The sequence below is a fragment of the Mustela nivalis genome (genome assembly GCF_964662115.1).
Source record: "Mustela nivalis genome assembly, chromosome: 18".
Classification (NCBI taxonomy): Eukaryota; Metazoa; Chordata; class Mammalia; order Carnivora; family Mustelidae; genus Mustela; species Mustela nivalis.
Genome location: NC_139037.1, coordinates 43733060 through 43757682, shown reverse-complemented (window position 1 = coordinate 43757682; position 24623 = coordinate 43733060). Strand labels below are relative to the sequence as shown.

The 24623-nt window shown below is 41.5% G+C and overlaps 1 protein-coding gene and 1 long non-coding RNA gene across 3 annotated transcripts in view; both read left to right on the top strand.

Moving 5' to 3' along the window:
- Positions 1-1870, top strand: part of LOC309853276 (uncharacterized protein) — a 17919-nt gene extending 16049 nt beyond the window's left edge. Inside the window, 3 exon segments of the mRNA XM_082711115.1 lie at positions 4-466; positions 469-1623; positions 1626-1870. Coding sequence (XP_082567241.1) covers positions 4-466; positions 469-1623; positions 1626-1717 — 1710 coding nt within the window. The 3' untranslated portion in view covers positions 1718-1870.
- A 4610-nt stretch (positions 1871-6480) lies between these two features.
- LOC309853448 lies at positions 6481-18349 on the top strand. Of its 2 annotated transcripts, XR_014305690.1 has the most exons (6): positions 6481-6966; positions 10394-10470; positions 15067-15317; positions 17154-17308; positions 17710-18109; positions 18144-18349. It is a non-coding gene; the product is annotated as an uncharacterized lncRNA (long non-coding RNA). The 2 variants fall into 2 exon arrangements; XR_014305691.1 differs by lacking the exon at positions 15067-15317 and having other exon boundaries at positions 6484-6966.
- The last annotated feature ends 6274 nt before the right edge of the window (positions 18350-24623 follow it).

Below are 24623 nucleotides of genomic sequence, written 5' to 3'. Positions count from 1 at the left end.
CTGAAAGTGCTGGGGGTTCATTTGGATTTGGAAGGACAGGAAACTAAACGTCTTGGAGCACACCCTATGACAAGTTCTTGGGGAAGACAAGAGGATGTGCTCTTGGAGAAAGCCAGGGGTATGGGAATAGGCTTAGAGATCCAGATCCCGGAAGTCCTCCACAGGCCAGAGTCCCACTTACCTGATATTATCATGAAATCACAGAAACCAGAGCGTTGGCCCAAAGGTGCTAGGTGGAAGTGGTTCTTTAAGTACCAGGATACCCTAATGAGGAAAACTGAAGGCCAGGCCCCAGGGCCAGCCCCAGCCCCATCCCTTACTTCTATACCAGCTGAAAGGCCATGCTACTCAGAAGCGAGCTTCTCAGGTGAGGACTGGATTAACAATGCTTTAATAAGACTGAAAGCAGGAGAGAAGCTTTCCAGGGACAGTTTCCATAGACTGTACCAGCTCCTCAGAGGCTTCACTGCAAGGGATACTCGAAATGGATGCCTCTGTGCAATCTTAAAGTCATTGCTAAACACCTCAGGCAGAACCTCGTGGTAAGTCACACAGACACACCACAACATAAGGATGTTTTGAGTCCAGTGCACTTAAAAGTGATCCCTCCAATTAAAAGAAAAGAAAAACACAGCCAGCTAGAGTCATTCCCTATCATTGAACCAGTGTTCCCATCAGCTACCAGGAGGTCTCAAACCCCAGTGGCTCTCAATTGGCATCTCTTAGCCGAGTCCTATAGGAAGAAGCAGGCACAACAATTATCCTGTGCTGTTAAGGAGATACCACACCTTCATCCAATCAGAAAGGATGTTCCCACAACTGTCTATCCCTCTGTCAATAAAAAATCCCTGGACTTGATACTCCAGAAAGAGTTCCAGGTCTTGAGCGATAAGGAAGAACTCCCCAAATTTCACAAGGCAAAGAGGGAATTTTTGTCCCTCAAGGCACTGCCCATACCTTCACCAGTGTCAGCATCAACCACCAAAAGAACTGGAGTCCCAAAGGCTATAAAGTGGCATCTTTTAGGCGAACCTTACAGGAGTGCACGGGTACGGCAGCTGTCCAATGCTCTGGAAGAGATGGACATGAAGCATGTTTACCCTGCTGCGAGAGAGATTTTCACAGGTGCCCATGCTTCTGTGGACAAACAAACCCTAGCACTGATGTTCCAGAAGGACCTCAAAGCTTTTAGGGGAAAAGACAGGGCCCTCACAATGCCCAAGTTGAAGAAAGCACAGTCCATCTCTAAAAAAAAGGAAGAGGTGCCCCAATGGGAGACATTTGTGGCAGTGTATCATGTTTTGCGGATGTTGCAGCAACACTATGCAAAAGACAGTGCTGCTTGGATGGAACAGTTTTACCAACTCATGGATCTGTACCAATTTAAGTCCCCCCAAATCCAGAGGCTTCTACTAGAGTTGCTGCAGAGAAAGGAATTCCAACCCCAAGAGACCATATTCAAAAAGCCCCTGAAAACTCAGGAGCTAGTACTTGGTGAACGGTTATTCTGTGGCCTGTTTTGTGGTCATTCCCATGCCCCTGCAGGTCCTCTCAAGTTCCATAATGTTGTACCTCTGCCTGGGAAGAGCAGGGTACACACTATCCAACCTGTGGGCATCGCTCAGTAGGATTCCTAGAACTTGCCTGGAAAAACCTACCACAAGCCAATTCTTACCTTGTTGAGGGGCGGCCCAACATTCCTACTCCTACTCTATGATTTGGCCTAACATGAGGACTTTGTGGTCTTGGTGGGAAATAAGCCTGATCATGGATTTTAAGCCTCCTTCCGTTTTCCCCACTTCAAGGTGAGGCTAGACAAGGACTTGTACTCATTCAGTTCCAGAAACCTGCTACCTTGTACTGAATAAAATGACATTTCTCATTGGTAACAAACATTTTGGCTTAAATCTCTTCCTCTCCAACCCTAGAATCCCCATTGAAAGTAGATACAGAAAACAGATAACCTCTGTCCTAACAGGGCCAATTGTGTTTCCTTTAAAAAAAAAAAAAAGATTTTATTTATTTGTCAGATTTTATTTATTTGTGAGAGAGCACACAAGCAGGGGAAGTGGCAGGCAGAGCAGACAGAGCTGACAGAGGGAGAAGCAGGCTCCCTGCTGAGCAAGGAGCCCGATGTGGGGCTCAATTCCTGGGCCCTGGGATCATGACCTGAGTCAAAGGCAGCCGCTTAGTGTATAAGAAAGCCACTGATTTCTGCACATTGACTTTGTATCCTGCCAGGTTGCTGAATTGCTGTATGAGTTCTAGTAGTTTGGGGGTGGAGTCTTTTGGGTTTTCCATATAAAGAATCATGTCATCTGCGAAGAGAGAGAGTTTGACTTCTTCATTACCAATTTGGATACCTTTTATTTCCCTTTGTTGTCTGATTGCTGTTGCTAGGACTTCTAATACTATGTTGAACGAGAGTGGTGAAAGTGGGCATCCTTGTCTTGTTCCTGATCTCAACGGGAAGGCTGCAAGCTTTTTCCCATTGTGGATGATATTTTCTGTGGGTCTTTCATAGATAGATTTGATGAGGTTCAGGAAAATACAGAAAGGGAAATTAGAGAATTGATTCCATTTACTATAGCACCAAGAACCATAAAATACCTGGGAATAAACCTAACCAAAGAGGTAAAGGATCTGTACTTGAGGAACTACAGAACACTCATGAAAGAAGTTGAAGAAGACACAAAAAGATGGAAGACCATTCCATGTTCTTGGATCGGAAGAATAAACATTGTTAAAATGCCTATACTGCCTAGAGCAATATATACTTTTAATGCCATTCCGATCAAAATTCCACCGGTATTCTTCAAAGAGCTGGAGCAAATAATCCTAAAATTTGTATGGAATCAGAAGAGACCCTGAATCGCTAAGGAAATGTTGAAAAACAAAAATAAAGCTGGGGGCATCATGTTACCTGATTTCAAGCTTTATTACAAAGCTGCGATCACCAAGACAGCATGGTACTGGCATAAAAACAGACACATAGACCAGTGGAACAGAGTAGAGAGCCCAGATATGGACCTTCAACTCTATGGCCAATTAACCTTCGACAAAACAGGAAAAAATATACAGTGGAAAAAAGACAGTCTCTTCAATAAATGGTGCTGGGAAAACTGGACAGCTATATGTAGAAGAATGAAACTCGACCATTCTCTTACGCCGTACACAAAATGGATAAAAGACCTCAATGTGAGACAGGAATCCATCAGAATCCTAGAGGAGAACATGGGCAATAAACTCTTCGATATCAGCCACAGCAACTTTTTTCAAGATATGTCTCCAAAGGCAAAGGAAACAAAAGCAAAAATAAACTTTTGGGACTTCATCAAAATCAAAAGCTTCTGCACAGCAAAGGACACAGTCAAAAAAAACAAAGAGGCAACCTACGGAATGGGAGAAGATATTTGCAAATGACAGCACAGACAAAAGGTTGGTATCCAGGATCTATAATGAACTCCTCAAACTCAACACACACGAAACAGGCAAACATATCAAAAAATGGGAAGAAGATATGAACAGACACTTCTCCCATCAAGACATACAAATGGCTATCAGACACATGAAAAAATGTTCATCATCATTAGCCCTCAGGGAGATTCAAATTAAAACCACATTGAGATATCACCTTACACCAGTTAGAATGGCCAAAATTAGCAAGAGAGGAAACAACATGTGTTGGAGAGGATGTGGAGAAAGGGGAACCCTCTTCCACTGTTGGTGGGAATGCAAGTTGGTGCAGCCTCTTTGGAGAACAGTGTGGAGATTCCTCAAGAAATTAAAAATAGAACTTCCCTATGACCCTGCAATTGCACTCCTGGGTATTTGCCCCAAAGATACAGATGTCGTGAAAAGAAGGGCCACCTGTACCCCAATGTTTATAGCAGCAATGGCCACGGTCGCCAAACTGTGGAAAGAACCAAGATGCCCTTCAACGGACAAATGGATAAGGAAGATGTATACTCCATATACACTATGGAGTATTATGCCTCCATCAGAAAGGATGAATACCCAACTTTTGTAGCAACATGGATGGGACTGGAAGAGATTATGCTGAGTGAAATAAGTCAAGCAGAGAGAGTCAATTATCATATGGTTTCACTTATTTGTGGAGCATAACAAATATCATGGAGGACAAGGGGTGTTAGAGAGGAGAAGGGAGTTGGGGTAAATTGGAAGGGGAGGTAAATCATGAGAGACTATGGACTCTGAAAAACAATCTGAGGGGTTTGAAGTGGCGGGGGGGTGGTGGTGGGAGGCTGGGGTACCAGGTGGTGGGTATTATAGAGGGCACGGATTGCATGGAGCACTGGGTGTGGTGAAAAAATAATGAATACTGTTTTTCTGAAAATAAATAAATTGAAAAAAATAAAAAAAAAAAAAGGCAGCTGCTTAACTGAGCCACCCAGGCTTCCCCCAATTGTTTTTTCTGTCAGTGGGGTACATCCTTTGGATGGTAGAGGCCAGCATTTGATCAAATTTTGGTAGAAAAGTCTGTCCTTGAGCTCTTTTTTTTTTTTTCCAATTTATATATAATTTTTTATTTTTTATAAACATATATTTTTATCCCCAGGGGTACAGGTCTGTGAATCACCAGGTTTACACACTTCACAGCACTCACCAAAGCACATACCCTCCCCAATGTCCATAATCCCACCCTCTTCTCCCAAGCCCCCTCCCCCCCAGCAACCCTGTTTGTTTTGCGAGCTCTTTTTTTTTTAAATAGTTCCTTGCTCAAAGGTTCCTAGGGGGAGAGTGGTGCAGTTGGGCTTTTATTTATTTAGCATTAATCTGAGAGGAAGCAGAGAAGACCTGTAATTTTGCCCCTTCACAACCTTTGATCTGAAGTTCCCGGACGTCTCTAAACCTCAGTGTTCTCATCTACATAATGTGGAAATAGAGTGAAATAAGGATTAAGAATGCCAACTTCAAAGTTGGACATGATGAGCTCCACAGTGAGAGGGTCAAAACCTGAATTCACATAAAAATGGAAAGAGAGGAGAGAGTGTGAGCTAGTGGAGAAAAGTGTCTCAGCTATGTATTCACAAGAAAAAGACTGCATCTTGACTTGAACATGGATGATTTAATCTTGGACTTATCACTTAACCTCTTGGAACATTTTCCCTCATTTATAAAGTGGGAATAATAATAATCTCAGCCAGTTTTGCCTCTCAGGTAAAAGGGCTGGTAAACTATAAATGTTCACAAAACAGTGCGGTAAATTTAAAGCTATTTTTAGAAAACTTTTAAAAAAGATTTTATTTATTTATTTGACAGACAGAGATCACAAGTAGGCAGAGAGGCAAGCAGAGAGAGGGGGAAGCAGGCTCCTTGCAGAGCAGAGAGCCCAATGCAAGGCTTGATCCCAGGACCCTGGGACCATGACCTGAGCCGAAGGCAGAGGCCTTAACCCACTGAGCCACCTAGGGACCCCTTAAAGCTATTTAAAAAGAAAAAGAATGCCAACTTTGAATTTGGAAGAACTCTCATTCCAGTTCTTTTTTCTGCCAGTTATTAGTTCCTTAATCTTAGCTTTTGGTTTCCTCAAAGTAAAACGGTAATAATGATGCCTATCTCAACGAAACACTTAACACAATTTCTGGAATATAGTTGTTTCTAATGGATAGCTATTTTAAAGGGAGATGTAGCTATCTAAAGTGTGTAGATGAAAATAAGAGGTCTAAGAAACTAATAGGATTTGAATCCCTGCCTTTCAATTTGACATGTAATCTTGAGCCAGTGATTTCACTTCTCTAAGCCTCAGGTATTGTTTTGTTTTGTTAAATTTTCAGTTGTTTACTCTAATCCTCAACTTTATCCTGTGCAAATGAGGCTCATTGAGAGGCCCAGAGGAGATTTTGGGTATGCCTATTTTAGTGTACTGGGAACACAGGAAAGGAACTGAAGGCTAGAGGAGGGACCTAGGACCTCAAGGGAGTTTGAGGGTACCTTGGGAGAGGGAACAGAGCTCAAGGACTCTGCAAGAGCAAGAGAGGAGCTAGAGCTTGAAGGGGGTGTTTGGAAGCCCAAGAGAAGATCTTGGGCATCAGAAATCAAGACTCCTGAGGGAGGTGACAAATTCTGAGGAAAAAGGTTTGGTAGTCCAGGAGATCAGAAGCTTGGGAGTATTGAGAAGGAACCATGGAGCAGGAGACAGATCTCAGGGGAGAGGTCTGAGAACCAAAGGGTGTAAGAGTAGGTTAGCATAAGTACAGCCATCTTAGCTTGGGCAAACATCTCAGGCCCAAGGGCTGAACTTTCCCCTACTTTACTACCAGGGACCCCCACCCTGCTTTAGTTCCAAGAAAGTACCCGACTCTGCAACACCCGGGCAGCAGCTAATCAGCTTAAACCACCAGGGCGGCTAGGCGGTTATGCCATAGGGACCAGATGTTGAAAAGAGCTTATCTTACTAAACCACCGGGCGGGGGGGGGGGGGGCGCAAACCAAAAGTATGTATGGTCTCTGAAGTGATGGAAAATTACTGTGAGTTGGATATTTTTTTTTTTTAATGCTATATAAACCCTTGGCTTTGAGTGCTCGGGGTCCTTGTAGAAGCTTGCTGCGTCGGGCAGATACTCGGACTCCAGCTAGCTGGAAATAAACCTCGATGTGTGACTTGCATTATCGTGAGTGTCCTCTGTCCATTTGAGGGGTGGTTGGCTCTGTACCCTAACATTTGGAGGTCCCACCGAGATTTTAAGAGCCTCCTCAGAGACACAGACAAATCCCCGATACTGAGGTTTAACTAAAGGAACCGCGGAAGGAGGATTGCCCACCTCAGTGAAAAATTTCTCACCTGGAGGGACTGAAGGTCCATCTGGATCTGGTAAAGAATTCTCATCTGGGTGGGTGAAAGGGTTGCGACCCTGGAGGCTCCATTACTGGAAGTCGCGGGAGACGTCCCCAACGAAAGGGTGCCAGAACGACGTCCACAGTGAACGCCGTTTTGATGGCTAGGTGAGGATCCTGAGTGCTGTGTGAGTGGGACTGTGCCTGTGGATGTGGTGTGGCTGACCAGCCAGTGGGTGTTAGAAAACTCCGTTCGAATTTGTGTGTTTGTTGGCTTGGGTTAGAGTCCCCCGCTGTTTCAGGGGGTTGGAGTCCCCCTAAGCGGTCACCAGGGGGGTTGTGGTCCCTCAAGGCAGCCAGGGGGCTCGAGTCCCCTAGGCGGTCAGGCATCTTGTTTTTATTGTCAGTTGTGCTGTTTGTTAAATGCATAGGAATTTTGTCTGTTGCGCTGTTTAAGTGTATGGGGCTTTGTCTTAGTGTGGAGTGAGGCTGTGCGAGTGTGTTCTTGTTAATTGTCATTGGTTGTCCTTGTCTTGTTTTTTTGGTGCCTGTTTTGTTGCTTGTCCCTAGGGAACCGAGAAAATTCCCACTGATGAGTGTCTCTAGGGGGCCAAGAATGGTAATAAGACCCAGAAACTTGATATCCTCTCTCTGTTCCTGTTCTTATACAAGCTGTCTCTCATGGGCATGGGACAGCCACCTAAATCACCAGGACAGCTGCCAATATTAAGACTCCCTAGTGAGGTTTCCTCCTGATTGATCTAATGTGATCCCCTCCACATCCCTGGTCTAGCCGCTTCTGGCCACGGGACCTCCATTAGAAACCAGCCGAAACCAGTACCTGATTGAATTAAAACGCAACTGGGGACCGTTTCCTAGGGAAGCTGGCTATAAGGACCACATGCGTTGGAATGTCGCATAGACCATGATGGATTTCAGTCTTTACTGTTTCTTGTCAGTGTCTTCTACTAACTACTTAAAGCTATACCTTCATTGCTCATACCTAGGCCTTCACTGCTCTACACCAGGACCACAATCTAAGGGCCTTTTGCAGAATAAGCCTTCTAGTAAGCCCAGGTTGTGGGGCCATCCCTAGCAAAGGGGACTCTGACTTTATCTATGTTCCTCCTAATAGATGTGGGGGCTTCTCTCTCACTCATTTCCCATGTTAATGGCTGGCTATAACTGGAGCCAACTGGGGTTGGTCTAACTCAAAACAGAGACTTTAAGTAATATTTCCAAGCAGCTGCCGAAACTCCCTTTGTTTTGGGGAAGTTCCTTGCCCTCTCTGGCCCGACATGGACTGCCTAGCCCCTCCCCCTTGCTGGTGGGAAAGCATAGCGTCTGCTCCTCTGTTAGAGTTAATAAGCTCTAAAACCAGGAATCCTTTCTCTGCCTTCTGGCAGAACTTTGTTTCTTCTGTCTCCCCCTTATTGTGTTTCTGCACCAACGTGCATGCAGCCTGCATGACTGGCCTCTAGATCATGCACCACGTCTCCTTCTCTCTTCACTGTCAAGGAGCAAGAAGAGCAGCCTCTGGACCTAACATCCCCCACTCAAGATCCTCCCACCCGTGTCTCAGGGAAACATTCAAAGTGGACTGGGCCCAGGTGGAACGTAAATCAGTATTTGAACTAAGTTAAGTTTGTTGGCTTAATTAAGATATACATGTCTTTTAAGTTATCAGCAGTAAACAGGAAACTTCAAAGTTTACTGAAGGTCAAATAAACTCATGTTGTTTGTTAAAATTTCTTCGCAAAGAGATGACTAAACTGATGATTAATTGTCTGTCTCAAAGTTTTAATGGATAATTTCTGAGATAGCTTTCAAAGTCTTTGGTAACCTGAAAGTTTAAAGCTTTGCTTGGATGACAAATGGAATTAAATTATGGACATCTAGGTCTTAACCAAATGGGATAAAACGCTAAAGCACTGATTACTGGAACTAGGTTTGTACTTTTGACTTCTTACTGCAAAGAAACTAAGAATATTTAAATCTGTTGGTAAACATGTTTTGTGTTTAACTGATTGATAAATTTGCCATCTAAAGAATTCTGTTGTAACAGTTCACAATTGGTTTATATTTAATCTTCAGTAGAGGTTAAGGTATTTCTAAAAGTATAAAATTCTGCTAAGTGTAACCAAGACTAATAGAAATAAGGGAAACAGGGACGCCTGGGTGGCTCAGTGGATTAAAGCCTCTGCCTTTGGCTTGGATCATGATCCCAGGGTCCTAGGATTGAGCCCCGCATCGGGCTCTCGGCTCAGCAAGGAGCCTGCCTCCCCCCTCTTTCTCTGCCTGCATCTCTCTGCCTACTTGTGATCTCTGTCTGTCAAATAAATAAATAAATAAATAAAATCTTTTAAAAAAAATTCCATAGAGTTCTCTTCAAATGCAAACATGTTATTTGCAAATAAAAGTTTTATATACATAAGCAGAGGCACCTGCTGTCAGTCAGGGCAAAGAGACCAATTTGGATATTTGTCTTATACATTCACCATACTGGTTTTCTGTTGTTGTTTACTTAGGTACTCAGCTTTTTAAGACTCAAATTCTTCAATTTGTAATTGCTTTAAAAACATTTTATTTCATCTTTTCTCATATTTATTCCATTAGTGTCACACTGACTAGGACTTTCAATACAATGCTGAATACAAGCAGTGAGAACAGGTATCCTTACCTTATTCCCAACCTTAGGGAGACCTGTTCCAAAGTTCACCATTGAATATGATGTTAGCTATATGTTTTTCCTACATTTTTTTTTTATCAAGCTGAGGAAATTCCTTTCTATTTTTAGTGTGCTGATAACTATTATGAGCATGTTGAATTTTTGTTGGTAGACTTTAACAGAAAAGTTGTGAAAATAGCACAGATTGTTCCCATAAATCCCACAACAGTTTTCCCCTATTGTTATCTTACATTATGGTACACTGGTCACAATTAATGAACCAATGCTAATACACTATAAAGTATTAATCTGATAACCTTATTCAGATTTACTTAGTTTTTATCTAATATCCTTTTTTCTGTTCCAAGATCCCATCTAGGACACCATGTGACATTTAGTTGTCATATTCCGCTAGGTTACTCTAGCTGTGACAGTTTATCAACCTTTCCTTGCTTCTGATGACATTGGAAGGTTTTAAGGAATATTAGTTAGGTATTTTGCAGAATGTCTCTCAAATGAGACTGATCTTTGGGCTCCTGGGTGGCTCAGTGGGTTAAGCCGCTGCCTTCAGCACAGGTCATGATCTCAGGGTCCTGGGATCGAGTCCCGCATCGGGCTCTCTGCTCAGCAGGGAGCTTGCTTCCTCCTCTCTCTCTCTCTCTGCCTGCCTCTCTGCCTACTTGTGATCTCTCTCTGTCAAATAAATAAATAAATAAATCTTAAAAAAAAATGAGACTGATCTTTTTCTCATAATTATGGGTTAATGGGATTTTGGGAGAAAACAAGCAAAGCACCATTTTCATCAAATCATGTCAAGTATAATACTACCAGGATAAATTTTCACTGATGAAGTTAACTTGATCACCTACCTAGGGTAGTGTATATCAGATTTCTCCATTATAAAATTACTCTTTTTTCCCTTTCCAGACTGTGTTCTTTGGAATGAAGTCATTATGCACAGCCCACATGCAAGGATTGGAGAGTTATAATGCACCTCCTTGGTGGTGGAGTATCTATATACATTATTTCGAATTCTACTGGATGGGATATTTGCTTATTCACCCCCACTTATTTATTTACTAAATCATTTATTTGCATCATGTATTTCTGGATATTTATAAATTGGGTTATAATCCAACATGATATTATGTATTTTGTTGCTTCAATTGTTCAGTGCTAGGGACTGGGAGCTTTTTCAGTTGGGTTGTACATCCTTTTGACTCACCCCCATCATTGTGGGATTTTAAAAAACTGAGATGTAGGGGACCCTGGGTGATTAAGTTGGTTGGGCTTCCAACTCTTGGTTTCAACTCAGGTTGTGATCTCATATGTCCTGAGATCAAGCCCCACACTGGGACCCATGTTCAGCAGGGAACCTACTTGAAGATTCTCTCCCTCTCCCCTCCCCCCATCTGTGCATGTGCTCTTAAATAAAATGTGAGGTGTAACTGACATATACCATTGTATTGGTTTTAGGTACACACACAATGATTTATCTATATAATATTGTGAAATCATTACCAAATCAGTGTAACTAATATCCATCACCACATATAATTACAAAATTTCTTCCAGTGATGAGAACTTTAAAGATTTATTCTCTTAGCAACTTTCAAATATACAACACAATACTGTCAACTATAGCTATCATGCTGCACATTATTTCCCCCACAAATTACTTATAACTGGAAGTTTGTGCCTTTTGACTACCTTCATCCATTTCATCCACTCCTGACTTCTTGTCTTTGACATCCACCAATTTATTCTCTGTATCTATAAGTTTTTTTTATTCCATATATAAGTAAAAACACACAGTATTTGTCTTTCTCCAACTTATTTAGCATAGTGCCCTCAAAATCCATCCATGCTGTTGCACATGGCAGTATTTCCTTCTTTGTGACTGAATAATATTCTTCTGTGTGTGTTTGTGTGTGTGTAACATTTTCTTTATCCATTCATCTGTGGATGGGCATCTAGGTTGTTTCCATTTCTACTACTACTATTACAATAATACTGCAGTGACTATGGTAGTGCAGTTATCTTTTCAAGATAGCAACTTTGTTTTCTTTGGTTAAATACCCAAAATGGAACTGCTGGATCATATGTAATTTTTTATTTTTTGAGGAACCTCTTTACTGTTTTCCACAGGGGCTTCACCAATTTACATTTCCAGCAACAGTGTACAAACAATCCACACTCATAATTATTTCCCCAACATATGTTATTTCTTGTCTTCATAATAGCCATACTAACAGGTGTGAAATCTCATTATAGTTTTGAATTGCATTACCCTGAAGATTCATGACATTGAGCACCTTTCCATGCACTTATTGGCCAATTATATATCTTCCTTAGAAAAATGTCTATTCAGTTCCTCTGTCCATTTTTTAAATTGAATTTTTCCTATTGAGTTGTGAGTTCCTTGCATAACTTGTATATTAAACCTTTACAGATATATAATTTGCAAATGTTTTCTCCCATTCTGTAGGTGGCCTTTTCATTTTGTTGGTCTCCGTTGCTGTGCAGATTTTTTTGTTTGAAAATCCCACTTGTTTAGTTCTGCTTTTGTGTCAAATCCAAAAAATCACAAAGACTAATGTCAGGAAGCATATCTCCTGTTATCTTCTAGGAGTTTTATGGTTTCAAGTCTTATGTCAAATCTTTAAGTCATTTTGAGTTGATTCTTGTGTAGAGTGTAAGATCAGTTTCATTCTTTAGCATTTGGCTGTGCAGCTTCCCCAGCATCATTTATTAAAGAAACCATCTTTTCCCCCATTGTACATTCTTGGATCCTATGTCATAAATTAATTGAAGATATAGCATGAAATTATTTCTGGGCTCCATTCCATTCATCTATGTGTCTATTTTAATACCAATACTATACTGTTTTGATGGCTGTATCTTTGTAATACAATGAAATCAGAAGTGTGATGCCTCCAACTTTGTTCTTCTTTCTCAAGATTGCTTTGGCTACTCAGTCTCTTGTGTTTCAATACACATTTCAGGATTCTTTGTTCTATTTCTTTGAGAAATGCTATTAAAATTTTTAAAAGGATTGCACTGAATCTATAGATTACCTTAGGTAGTACGGACATTTAAACAATGTTAATTCTTCCAACAAATGAGCACAGAATATCTTTCATTTGTGTCTTCAATTCTTTCATCACTGTTTTATACTTTACAATATACAGGTCTTTCAGCTCCTTGGTTAAATTTATTCTTAGGTATTTTCTTTTCCATGCAATTCCAGATGGGATTGTTTTCTTAATTTCTTTCAGCTCGTTATTCATGTATACAAACACAACTGATTTTCTGATGACTTTATATCCTCCAACTTTACTAATTTCATTTATTAGTTCTAACACATTTTTGGTGGAGTCTTTAGGGTTTACTGTACATGTCATTTCAAGTAGAGACAGTTTTACTTCCTCCTTCCCAATTTGATGACTTTTCTTTTTCTTGCTTAATGATTCTAGCTAGGACTTACAGTACTATGTTGAATTAAGTGGTGAGTGTGGGCACCTTTGTCTTATTTCTGATCTTAGAAATAAAAACTTTTAGCTTTCGCTATTTGGCACAATGTTAACTGTGGGTTTGCCGTATATGACTTTCATTAAGTTGAGGTATATTCCCTATATACCTACTTTGTTCAGGATTTTTATCATGAATGAATATTGACCTTTGTCAAATGCTTTTTCTGAATCTACTGAGATGATCATATGATTTTTTATTCTTCATTTTGTTAGTGTGGTGTATTTCATTGATTTGTAGATGGTGAAACATCCTTCCAATCTGGAATAAATCCCACTTGATCACTGGGTATGATCCCTTCAATGTATTGTTGAATTTGATTTGCTAGTATTGTGTTGAGGATTTTTGCATCCATGTTCATTAAGGATATTTGCCTATAATTTTCTTTTCTTGTAGTATCCTTGTCTGGTTTTGGTATTGGGTAACACTGGCCTTGTAAAATAAGCTTGGAAGTATTCCCTCCTATGTTTTGGAAGAGTTTGAGAAGGTGTTAAGTCTTTAAATGTTTGGAAATAATTTTTTTATTATTGCATAATCTGAGGATTCATATGTTTCTTCAGTAGTAGGAAATTCTCAAATGTTAACATTCTTCTTATCTCCTCTCCCTCATTGACTCTATTGATTCTCTGGAACTCTGATTACAAATAGGTTGGCATTTCTCATTCAATGGTACTGCCTCTTGGCCTATCCTAGTTTCTATCTCTATACATCCGAATTATCTTCTCTTTAATTTCCTCTAATTGTTAAATTACTCACCACCCCCCTCCCCACCCAGGTATATCAAATCAGTTAACTGCTTTAAGGTCTGTCATTTTTCAAACCTGTCTAGTGTGTGTGGGGTTTTTTTCAAATATTTTATTTTATTTATTTATCTGAGAGTGCACAAGCAGGGGGAGGGACAGAGGGAAAGGGAGAAGCAGACTCCCTGCTGATCAGGAAGCCCAATGCGAGGATTCAATCCCAGGAATCCTGAGATCATGACCTGAGCTGAAGTCAGACACTCAACTGACTGAGCCACCCAGGTGACCCACCGCCTAGTGTTTTTGTTTTTGTTTTTTTTTAAAGATTTTATTTATTTATTTGACAGAGATCACAGGTAGGCAGAAAGACAGGCAGAGAGAGAGGAGGAAGCACGCTCCCCGCTGAGCAGAGAGCCCAATGTGGGGCTTGATCCCAGGACCCTGAGATCATGACCTGAGCGGAAGGCAGAGGCTTTAACCCACTGAGCCACCCAGGCGCCCCTCGTCTAGTGTTTTTAATAGTATTTGCTTTCCCTGTGTTTTTTTTTTTTTTTAACTATATATTTCGATTATCATCTTAACAGTAGTTACTGTATACTCTCCAAGCAGTAGTTCTGTATCCTGAAAGGAGTAAGAATGACTTGGAAGTACTGGGAAATTAATTGATAACAAAGCTGTAGATAATGTGCGGATTTTTGCCCCCTGAGACCCAAGAGGGAGTGCCACTAACATTATATGCAGAAGAGGTAAGAGCAAAAATTATACTTGGAGGAGAACCTGGGTGGCTCAGTGGTTTAAAGCCTCTGCCTTCGGCTCAGGTCATGATCCCAGGGTCCTGAGATTGAGCCCCACATCGGGCTCTCTGCTAGGCAGGGAGCCTGCTTCCCTTCCTCTCTCTGTCTCCCTCTCTGCCTACTTGTGATCTCTCTCTCTGTCAAATAAATAAATAAAATCTTTTTAAAAAATTATACTTGGAATACCAAGTAAGTAAATTCAGTTTCTTGCTCAGATGGACTAAGCTGTACTCAAGAAATTCCTAGTACTGATGTGGATCCCCAGAATCTTTCCTTGTAAGGGAAACTGTGGGTCTCCTCTGTTAAAACTTCAAGGGAGAATGAGTATGGCATATGTATGAAGGAGAGAACATGGCTAACTTCTGTCTCTACTTCAGATACTGGAATCCCTGGTGTTGAAGGAAGTAGTGGCTGTGATCCAGGCTTGCTTAACATATTTGGACTATAGATACACTTTTTTAAAATAAGTCAGTTTGGGAGATAGAAGTCAAGATTATTCTCTCATGAAGCTAAGAAATGTATATATTTTCCACAGTATGCACTGCCAAGTTTTCTGAAGAGACTGAGATTTTACCCTATGTGATGGCTATTGAGCTGGCCTATTATGGTTTCATGAAAGCTGGCAGAGAAGACACGAGATTTCTGGTCGAAAACAGGACTTTACTCATGGCACACCAAGAAACTTGAGCTTCTTGTATCAGTTCTCCATGTCCCCAAAGTCCCAGAGACATGAAGCAGGTGGGCCTAGACAGATGCCTACCCACAAGGTCGTGGGTTATGTTACAGGTGAGGAACACTGAACCTGAAGAGCATGCTACTTTGTAATAGCCTATGAGCAAATCTCTTTGCCTAGAGTGAGATATTTTCTTATGCCTCAAATTTGCTTGCTTCAAGCACAACCCTGAGAATGTCCTGATAAAATGTAGTTAGAGCTCTGTGGTTTTGGTATACCCAGTATATTAGTTTGCTAGCACCACCATAACAAAATATCACTGACTTAAACAACAGAAATTAATGGCTTAAACAACAGAAATTAATTTTCTCACGTTCTGAAAACTAGAAGTCCAAGATCAAGGTGTTAGAGTTGATTTCCTCTGATGACATACTCTCTCTGGCTTGCAAATTACTTCCTTCTTGCTGTGTCTTCACATGATCATGTCTTTGTGTGTCCAAGTATCTTGTTATAAAACATCAGAGAGATTGGGTTAGAGCTCACCCTAAAGGTCCTTATTTTAACTTAATCACCTCTTTATTATTTTTTAAAAAGAATTTATTTATTTGAGAGACAATGAGAGAGAGAGAGAGAGGCAGAGGGAGAGGGAGAAGCAGGCTCCCTGATGAGCAGGAAGCCTGATTTGGGGCTCAATCTCAGTACCCTGGGATCATGACCTGAGCCAAAGGCAGACACTTAACCAGCTGAGCCACCGGGTACCCTTTAATCACCTCTTCAAAGGCCTTATCTCCAAATACAGTCATATTCTAAGGTAGTGGGGGTTAGGGCATTGTGATTTTTAAAATTTCATTGACAGAGAAGGAGCACAATTCAGCTCAAAATACTCAGCAATACAATTTTTACTCTAGATAATACTTCACTGTTCTTATATTTACATGTTTCCAACAATACAATTAACAATAATGTTGAGTCAGTTCAAAAGTATGAAAAAGAAAATTTTGGAATTTTATGGAAAGAAAATTTAAAAAAAGGCAGAGTGCATTGAATTTGCAATCCAAGGTAGTTGAACAAACATTCTTTTGTGAAGATTTAACATTCGATTTTTTTTTCATATTAAAAAAGTCCTTTTTTTATTAAGTTTATTGACCACCTTATAGTACATCATTAATTTTTGATGTAGTGTTCAAAGATCCACCATTATACATAACAGCCAGTGCTCATCACAACATGTGCTCTCCTTAATACTCACCACCCTGTTACTCCCTTCTCTGACACCCCTCCCCTCTGAAACCCTCAGTTTCTTTCCTGGGGTCCATAGGTTCTCATGGTTCATCTTCATCTCTGATTTCTCCCTCTTCAGATTTTCCTCCCTTCCCTATGGTCTTCTGTGCTACTGCTTATGTTCCACATATGAGTAAAAATAGGATAATTGTCTTTCTCTTCTTTTTGAGATCATGACCTGAACTGAAGGCAGACACTTAACCAACTGAGCCACCCAGGCACCCCTAAAATTTTCTTGACTACTATATCCAATAAATATAAAGATTGTTTCATTAGATAACAGTCTCTTTCCTTATAATAACTAATTTGTGTAAACAGAAATTATATCACCTGCGTAATATTCTCTCATTGATGTCATGGGCTTTCTCAACCATCCCCATCATCCTGATCACTAATTTTGTGCAAAATCGTTTCAATGTGCAGCAATTTTTGTTCCTAGATAAAACCAGGTGTAAATCTTTTGGATTATGTACACCCTGGGAAAATTAAAGTTTCCAAATATACGCAGCAATTATCTACACGATTTCAGGGAGCTGTGGTTCCCTCTACACCTATAAATACAAAGGACCCCTGTTAAGAAATCCTGGTCTTGGTCACGTGAATTCTAGCTCAGTCCCTTAACTTGTAAACACACGTCACAAACTCACGTTTTCATTGCGTAACTACAGAAACCTGAACGGGAATAATCAGAGTCACTACGGTACTGAGCATTTATGTTCTATGGCTACAACCGCTGTGACCTCAGACGTGTTAGCCAGAATGAAGCAAGACTGTTCACACGTGGTTTCTTCCTTAAGGGCTCAAAGAATGCTGATATTCTCAGGTATGTAAATGGACCCCAGAAAACTCCCAAGAAGGACAGTCCCAGGAAGGAATACTATTCTTGGAGTCTCCCTATCCACACGTTCCTAGAAGCCAGTGTCGGGATAATTCATGATCTAAAATTCCCGTCCTAATAGCTGGTCTCAGTATGTTTTCCCGCCAGCAGTCACTTCTCTGTAGTAGTCACACGTGGCTGACAGGAAGGTGGAGGAAGCGGCAGCGAACCCAGAGCCAGCGGTCCCAGGGCCACTCACCATAGAGCTACCACAACCCAAGCTCAGATGAACGACACGCACCTTACGCCTCCGTCACAGGAAAGCAACCACGCACCTATCCTAGTCTTAACCACTGCATCCTAGCTCCGCCTCCCACAAATACGCAACCTTTCCGTCCTTCTCACAGGGGCACAAGCACTCTCCTCTGCGGCTCGAGCACCCACAGGCCTGAGGGGACCGCCACTCGCCGTCCACGCGGACTCCACGCTGCGTCCGCACAGCCTTTTCCGCGGCGGCACACAAGGACGTCCGCCTCATACTGGGGCCACTCACGCGCGGCGCCCAACAAGGGACACGCAGAGAGAGCCCGAGGTCCCAGTCACGACGCGCACCGTGGAACACGGAGCGTAGGGTCGTAAAAGTCCTGTAAAGTAAAGCCTCACGCCCTGCGCGAGAAACTGGGAGACTTCTGGGAGTGGCCGCTCGGCCTGGCCGTTCGCAAGCGCACAGGACCGACCTGCTGGAGGCCAACTCCTGAGGCGAAGGGTTGGTGTCCCGGTTGTGCTTGCTTGAAGAAGGCGAGTCCGGCTGGGTTGTGCTTGCTTGAAGAAGGCGAGTCAGGCTGATACCCGACCAGGGAGCTCTGAGAAGGGCACTGCGGAGCTTTTCTCTTCCAAGGCCTCAGGCGTGTGTGTGAGGGTCCGCCCTGTTGTGAGGGTCAGTGATGTGGCCCCGAGGACCATGGTGTGCTTGCCAGGCTGTGAGCATCTGAATGTGGGATGCTGAGTTTGTTGTGTCCCCTGAAATAAAGACAGCCTGTTCAGTAATGTATGTAAATATCAACTTTTATACTCAGGGAAAGGTCTAGAGTGTCCAATGAAGTGTTAAGGAAATGATTATAAAGGTGACGTGACATTCTTCATTCCATTGCATTCTTCATCCTTAGAAACATTAAAGATGGACTGAATTAATTAGAAATGGCAAAAAAAAAAAAAACCTGAAGAAATATCTTGTAAATATTTTTATTATTTTGGTTTAGGCTACAGGTTTTCTAAACATAAGCAAGGGGAGGAATCCAGAGAGAATTTTCACATAATCGTTATTTGTAAATCTTTATGGTTATTTATAAATACCCCAAATATTTGAATAATATAAGTAAATAAAGCAAAACCAAAAACAACATCATGAATTTGGGGGAAGTATTTATAACAGATTAAATGGACAAACAAGTATTAATTTAATGTCTGTCACTTAAAATATTGGTCAATACCCTGAAGAGAAAAAGGAGCAGAGACTAAAAAATTAATCATTCACAAATACCAATAAAGTAGTCAAAAAACATAGTGGAGCCACAACCTAAGACTTTTTGATTATGTAGGGGTGGAAAAGTAATTTTCCTTCTACACTTCTGAGCAGCTGGCTGAGACCCCTGTAATAAAAGACAAGATTAACAGCAGAAAAACAGCTTATCGAGATGGGCAGCAGGTATCACCTAGGAGAAATCTAAAACAAAAACGGCTCAAATAGGTGGCTTAGAATTCCAGATTATATACCATCGTCAACAAAGCATACGTTTATAGAAAATGACAGGACAAAAGAAAACAGTTTTAGGCTTCTAAGAGCAGCAAACTGTGGGAAGGTAAGTATCAAGAGGAAACAAATGGAGTAGGGTTTGTTTGCAGATTCCTCTGATGCCCTCTCTGGGGTGAGTAGAGTCTGTATCCTGCAAAATAATTTTTTTGCCTTTAGGCAGAAAATGGGGAGTTCTTTCTGGGTTTGCATCTCCTTTTTTTTTTTTTTTTTAAGATTTTATTTACTTATTTGGTAGAGGTCACAAGTAGTCGGAGAGGTGGGCAGAGAGAGAGGAGGAAGCAGGTTCCCTGCTGAGCAGAGAGCCCGTTGCAGGGCTCGATCCCAGGACCCTGAGACCATGACCTGAGCTGAAGGCAAAGGCTTTAACCCACTGAGCCACCCAGGCACCCCTGGGTTTATATCTTCTTAATTGCCTTCAGCTCAGAGTAACTTTTATGTCAAGGAGGCATATTTAGAGGTGACATATTCTGGTTTCCTTCAGTCACTTCTCTCTTTCATTAAATCAGTTCTTAGATGAATTGCTCATGAATCTCCTGAATAATCCTATACACCTACCATTTCTAAAACTGTCCTTAGCAGGCTATTTCTCCTCATTTTCTTTATATATTTTTCCATAGGCTACAACGTTCTTTTCATTAGCATCATTGGTCTCTTCCTTATATATATGAAAAATATCATGAATTTATTATTAAGTTTTCCCTGAAATTCTTGCTGGTCCTCAATAACTCCCCTCAACTAGGCAATAGGCCAGGAGGCATTTCTGTCCTCTTGGTCAGGTACAGAAGAAAGACAGAAACAAAAATCAAAACTCTTCAATTTCACAATTGAGGTCTAGCTGATCGCCTACAAATATTATGCTCCCCTTAAGAACATTTAAGTTTATTTGACTTTCTGGAAGTTCTTAATGGGGAGCAAGAGAGGAAGATCCTAAAGCATCACAGACAAGGTTCTTGCCCACATATGCTGTCCTGAGTGCCTAAACCCAAATGAAAAATTAAAGATTTATAAGGTTATTTATTTTTAAAACTATTTTATTTATTTGATGGAGAGAGAGCGAGTGAGCATGCAAGCATGCACAAGCAGGAGGAGCAGCAGGGAGAAGGTGAGAGCGAAGCAGGCTTCCTGTTGAGCAGGGAGCCCAATGCATCCCCTTTAATCGAAGTTTTAAAAAGTGTTATAATTGGGGTGCCTGGGTGGCTTAGTCGGTTAAGCCGCTGCCTTCGGCTTGGGTCATAATCTCGGGGTCCTGGGATCGAGTCCTGCATCGGGCTTTCTGCTCAGCGGGGAGCCTGCTTCCCTCTCTCTCTCTCTGCCTGCCCCTCTGTCTACTGTGATCTGTGTCTGTCAAATAAACAAATAAAATCTTTAAAAAAAAATAAAAGTGTTATAATTGACCTTAAAAATTCTGGAATGTGTAACTCTTTCTTAAGGACGGGCCACACAGATTGACTTGCTTCTGAAAAGAAAGATCTCAATAAAAGTAGGGCAAACTAAAAATAAAGAAAGCAGAGGTGCCTGACTGGCTGGGTAGTTAGAGTGTGACTCTTAATCTGAGGGTGGTGAATTAGAGCCACACGTTAGGTATAGAGATTAGTTTAAAAACAAAACAAAAGGCAGAAAGAAGGAAATAACAAAGATTAAGGCAGAAAATAATAACAACAGAAATAATAACAGAAAATAATAACAGAAAATAGAAAACAAAATAAAAACCAATAAAATATTTATGATAAAACGTGCAAACTATTCCTACTATATAACCTGTGTGAACTGCTAATATAATGTCTAATTTGTTCAATTAAAAATAAAAGGGGGCACCTGGGTGGGCTCAGATGGTTAAGATTCTGCCTTTGGCTCAGGTCATGATCTTAGGGTCCTGGGATCCAGCCCCAAGTCAGGCTCTTTGCTCAGTGGGGAGTCTGTTTCTCCCTCTCCTTCTGCCTCTCGCCTCTGCTCATGTTTTATCTCTCTATCTCAAATTAATGAATGAAAATCTTAGGGAAAAATCCCTTAAAATTTAAAGGAAAAAGTATCAAGGAACTACATCATAGCAACTTTTAAGGGAGGGTTGAAGTGGAAGCATTTTTTAAAAATTCATTCATTGGGGGCACCTGAGTGGCTCAGTGGGTTAAACCTCTGCCTTCGGCTCGAGTCATGATCTCGGGGTCCTGGAATCGAGCCCCGCGTTGGGCTCTCTGCTCAGCAGGGAGCCTGCTTCCCCATCTCTCTCTCTCTCTCTGCCTGCCTCTCTGCCTACTTGCGATCTCTTACTCTGTCAAATAAATTAATAAAATCTTTAAAAAAAATTCATTCATTGGTTTTTGAGATCTGCTTAATGTAGACACTCAAGGCCTGGGCAGAGTGGGGGAGTGGCCAGGAACTGGACAGGCAGGCAAGGTGGGTGGTCACATGCCCATACCTGGCCCCAGGTATGGTGGGGGTGGGCCCAGGCACCCCAAGGGGAGTACCAGAAGGGTGCCCAGGCAGATAGACCTACTAGGGAACCTGTAGGCCAGGCCTTGAGAAGGTATCTAAGTCAGGTGCTGAGTACTCATGGCCAAAGCCTAGCCCAGGGTGGAAGGATTGGGTCCTGGTTGGGAGCTAGAGGAGCCTAGGGTCCTCCCTGAGCTGGACTGGAACTCAAGGCATGATCTGCTGATTGGACTCAGGCAGCTCCTAGAGACAGATGTGGAGGTAGAGGTTTTCTTCCAGGTGGTCCAGACATGAGCTGATCTGGTCCAACACAAAGCTGATGGCAGCATCTTCTGCTTCCCTAAAGCCATTATCCTCTTCTTTCCCTCTCACCTGCACAGGCTTGCCCAGATCCAGGTTGGAGTGACATCTGGCTGGGGAGCCAAAAGGGCCTTACAATCATTGATGGGGTACATGTTCCATCAACAGCTACCACCTGGCAGTAGGTGGAGATGCCAGATTGAAATTGAAGCTCCTTTTTTTAGAGAGAGAGAATGCACATGTGGGTATGGGGGAGGGAAAGCGCAGAGAGTTAGAGAGAGAGAATATTTATTTATTTGATAGAGATCACAAGTAGGCAGAGAGGCAGGCAGAAAGAGAGAGAGGGACAAGCAGGCTCCCCGCTGAGCAGAGAGCCCGATGTGGGGCTCGATCCCAGGACCCCAAGATCATGACCTGAGTCAAAGGCAGAGGCTTTAACCCACTGAGCCACCCAGGTGCCCCAAGGAGAGAGAATCTTAAGCAGGCTCCACACCCAGTGAAGAACCCCACCTGGGGCTCTCAGGACCTTGAGATCATGACCTGAGCCAAAATCAAGAGTCCAGCTTAGCAACCAGAGCTAGCCAGGTGCCCCTGAAATTGAAGAGTTCTAACAAATGTCAATGGAAAACTCTAAATATCAATTAAATTTGGACTTTAAGTTAAAATGCTTGTTCTATTTCTATATTAACAGCTTATAGACTCAAACAAGAGTGAAAAATTTCCAAAGTGATAAAAGAAAAAAAAAAGGTAAATGTAAAAGAAAATAAGAAAGAGAAAAATACAGAAAGAACATTAGGCAACTAAAAATGATTCATGTTTGTCAATAATCATTGGTAGTTTAAATGGATTAATTCCATTACACATCAACTTAAAAATTAAGAACATCTCAATTTCATTATTGAGCCTCCAGTGCACAAAATAAAACTTTTGTTTTTTTCCTCCTGTTAAAAAAATAAAAACATCTGGCTGGCTCAGTAGGTGGAGCATGCCACTCTTGATCTTGGGGTTATGAATTCAAGCCCCACTTTGCGTGTGGAAATTACTAAAAAATATAATCTTAAAAATAAATAAGTAAAAAAAAATGTGGCTATAGGTGTTAAAAGGGTCACATCTAAAGCTTAAGGAGAGAGGTAGCAATGAAAAAGATGATATAAAGTTAAGTACTTATAAAAGAAAGTAATATAATTTGGGAGCATGGGATGACTGGGTGGCTCAGTTGGTTAGGAATCTGCCTTTGGCTGAGTCATGATCCTAGGATCTCGGGATCCTCGGATGGAATTCTGCATTAGGCTATTTTCTTAAAGGAAGCCTGCTTCTCCCTCTGCCTGCCACTCCTCCTGCTTGTGCTCTCTCTCTCTTCTGGCAAAATAAATAAATAAATAAATAAATAAATCTAAAAAAAAAAATATATATATATATAATTTGGAGCAGACAAAATTAATTTGAAAGGATGACTGTAGACTAAAAAAACACTATATGTTGATAAAAAGTTTAATTCTCTAAGATGTAACTTCTAAAATTTTTGCTTATTTTATTGTATTTTTTTGTATTGTATTTTTATTGTATCTTATTTTATATCCCAGTGACATATAAATTAAAAATGGGTAAATCTATGAGGATCAATGGACAGTTTTGATATACAATCACATTTTTAAATCAGATATCACTCAGTCATTTAAAGTTTAAACTGGCAAAAGTAAGGAATAATAGGGAAACTTTAATAAGACACTGAAAACTACATAACAAAAAATGAATAACATTACTTAAAAAAAAAAAGATTTGTTGGTGTCGCTGGCATAGCCAATCGTCTTTCAGGTGGTGCGCAGGTCCTCTGTTTAGCCGCAGGCGCAAGCGCCATGTTGTCTGCTATGTACAAAGCTGCCACCGACATGTTGGGACACCTGGGTGGCTCAGTGGGTTTAGCGTCTGCCTTTGGCTGGGGTCATGATCCCAGGGTCCTGAGATGCAGTCCCAAGTCAGGATCTTGCTCAGTGGGGAGCCTGATCCCCCCTCTGCCCCCTGCCCACCCCGCTTGTGCATGTGCTCTCTCTCTCTGACAAATAAATAAATAAAATATTTTAAAAGATTTATTTATTTGAGAGAGTAAGCACAGAGCCCTGACATATGGCTTGATCCCATGACCCTGAGATCTGGCCTAAGCAGAAAACCAAGAGCTGGACGCTTAACTGACTGAGCCACCCAGGTGCCTAAACTTAATGAATTCTGTGGTTATAATTTCCAGTTTATAGGAAAAATGAGGGACAGATCAACAAATCATATCAGGAGGAAATAAATCAAGAATGTGTGCATTCTACACAAGGTACCAAAAAATCAATGACGTAGCAGTGCTTCGGTGGCTCAGTCCTTAAGTGTCTGCCTTCAGCTCAGGTCATGATTCCAGGGTCCTGGGATCAAGCCCCACATCAGAATCCTGCTCAATGGGGGGCCTGCTTCTCCTCTCCCACTGCCCCTGCTTGTGCTGTCAAATAAAAGAAAAACCTCTAAAAAAAAAAAATCAAAGACGTAAAAAAGTACTACCTTAGAAAAGAAGCCCAGGGGCGCCTGGGTGGCTCAGTGGGTTAAAGCCTCTGCCTTCGGCTCAGGTCATGATCCCAGGGTTCTGGGATCGAGCCCCGCATGGGGCTCTCTGCTCAGCAGGGAGCCTGCTTCCTCCTCTCTCTCTCTGCCTGCCTCTCTGTCTACCTGTAATCTCTGTCTGTCAAATAAATAAATAAAATCTTTAAAAAAAAAAAAAAAGAAAGAAAAGAAGCCCAAATG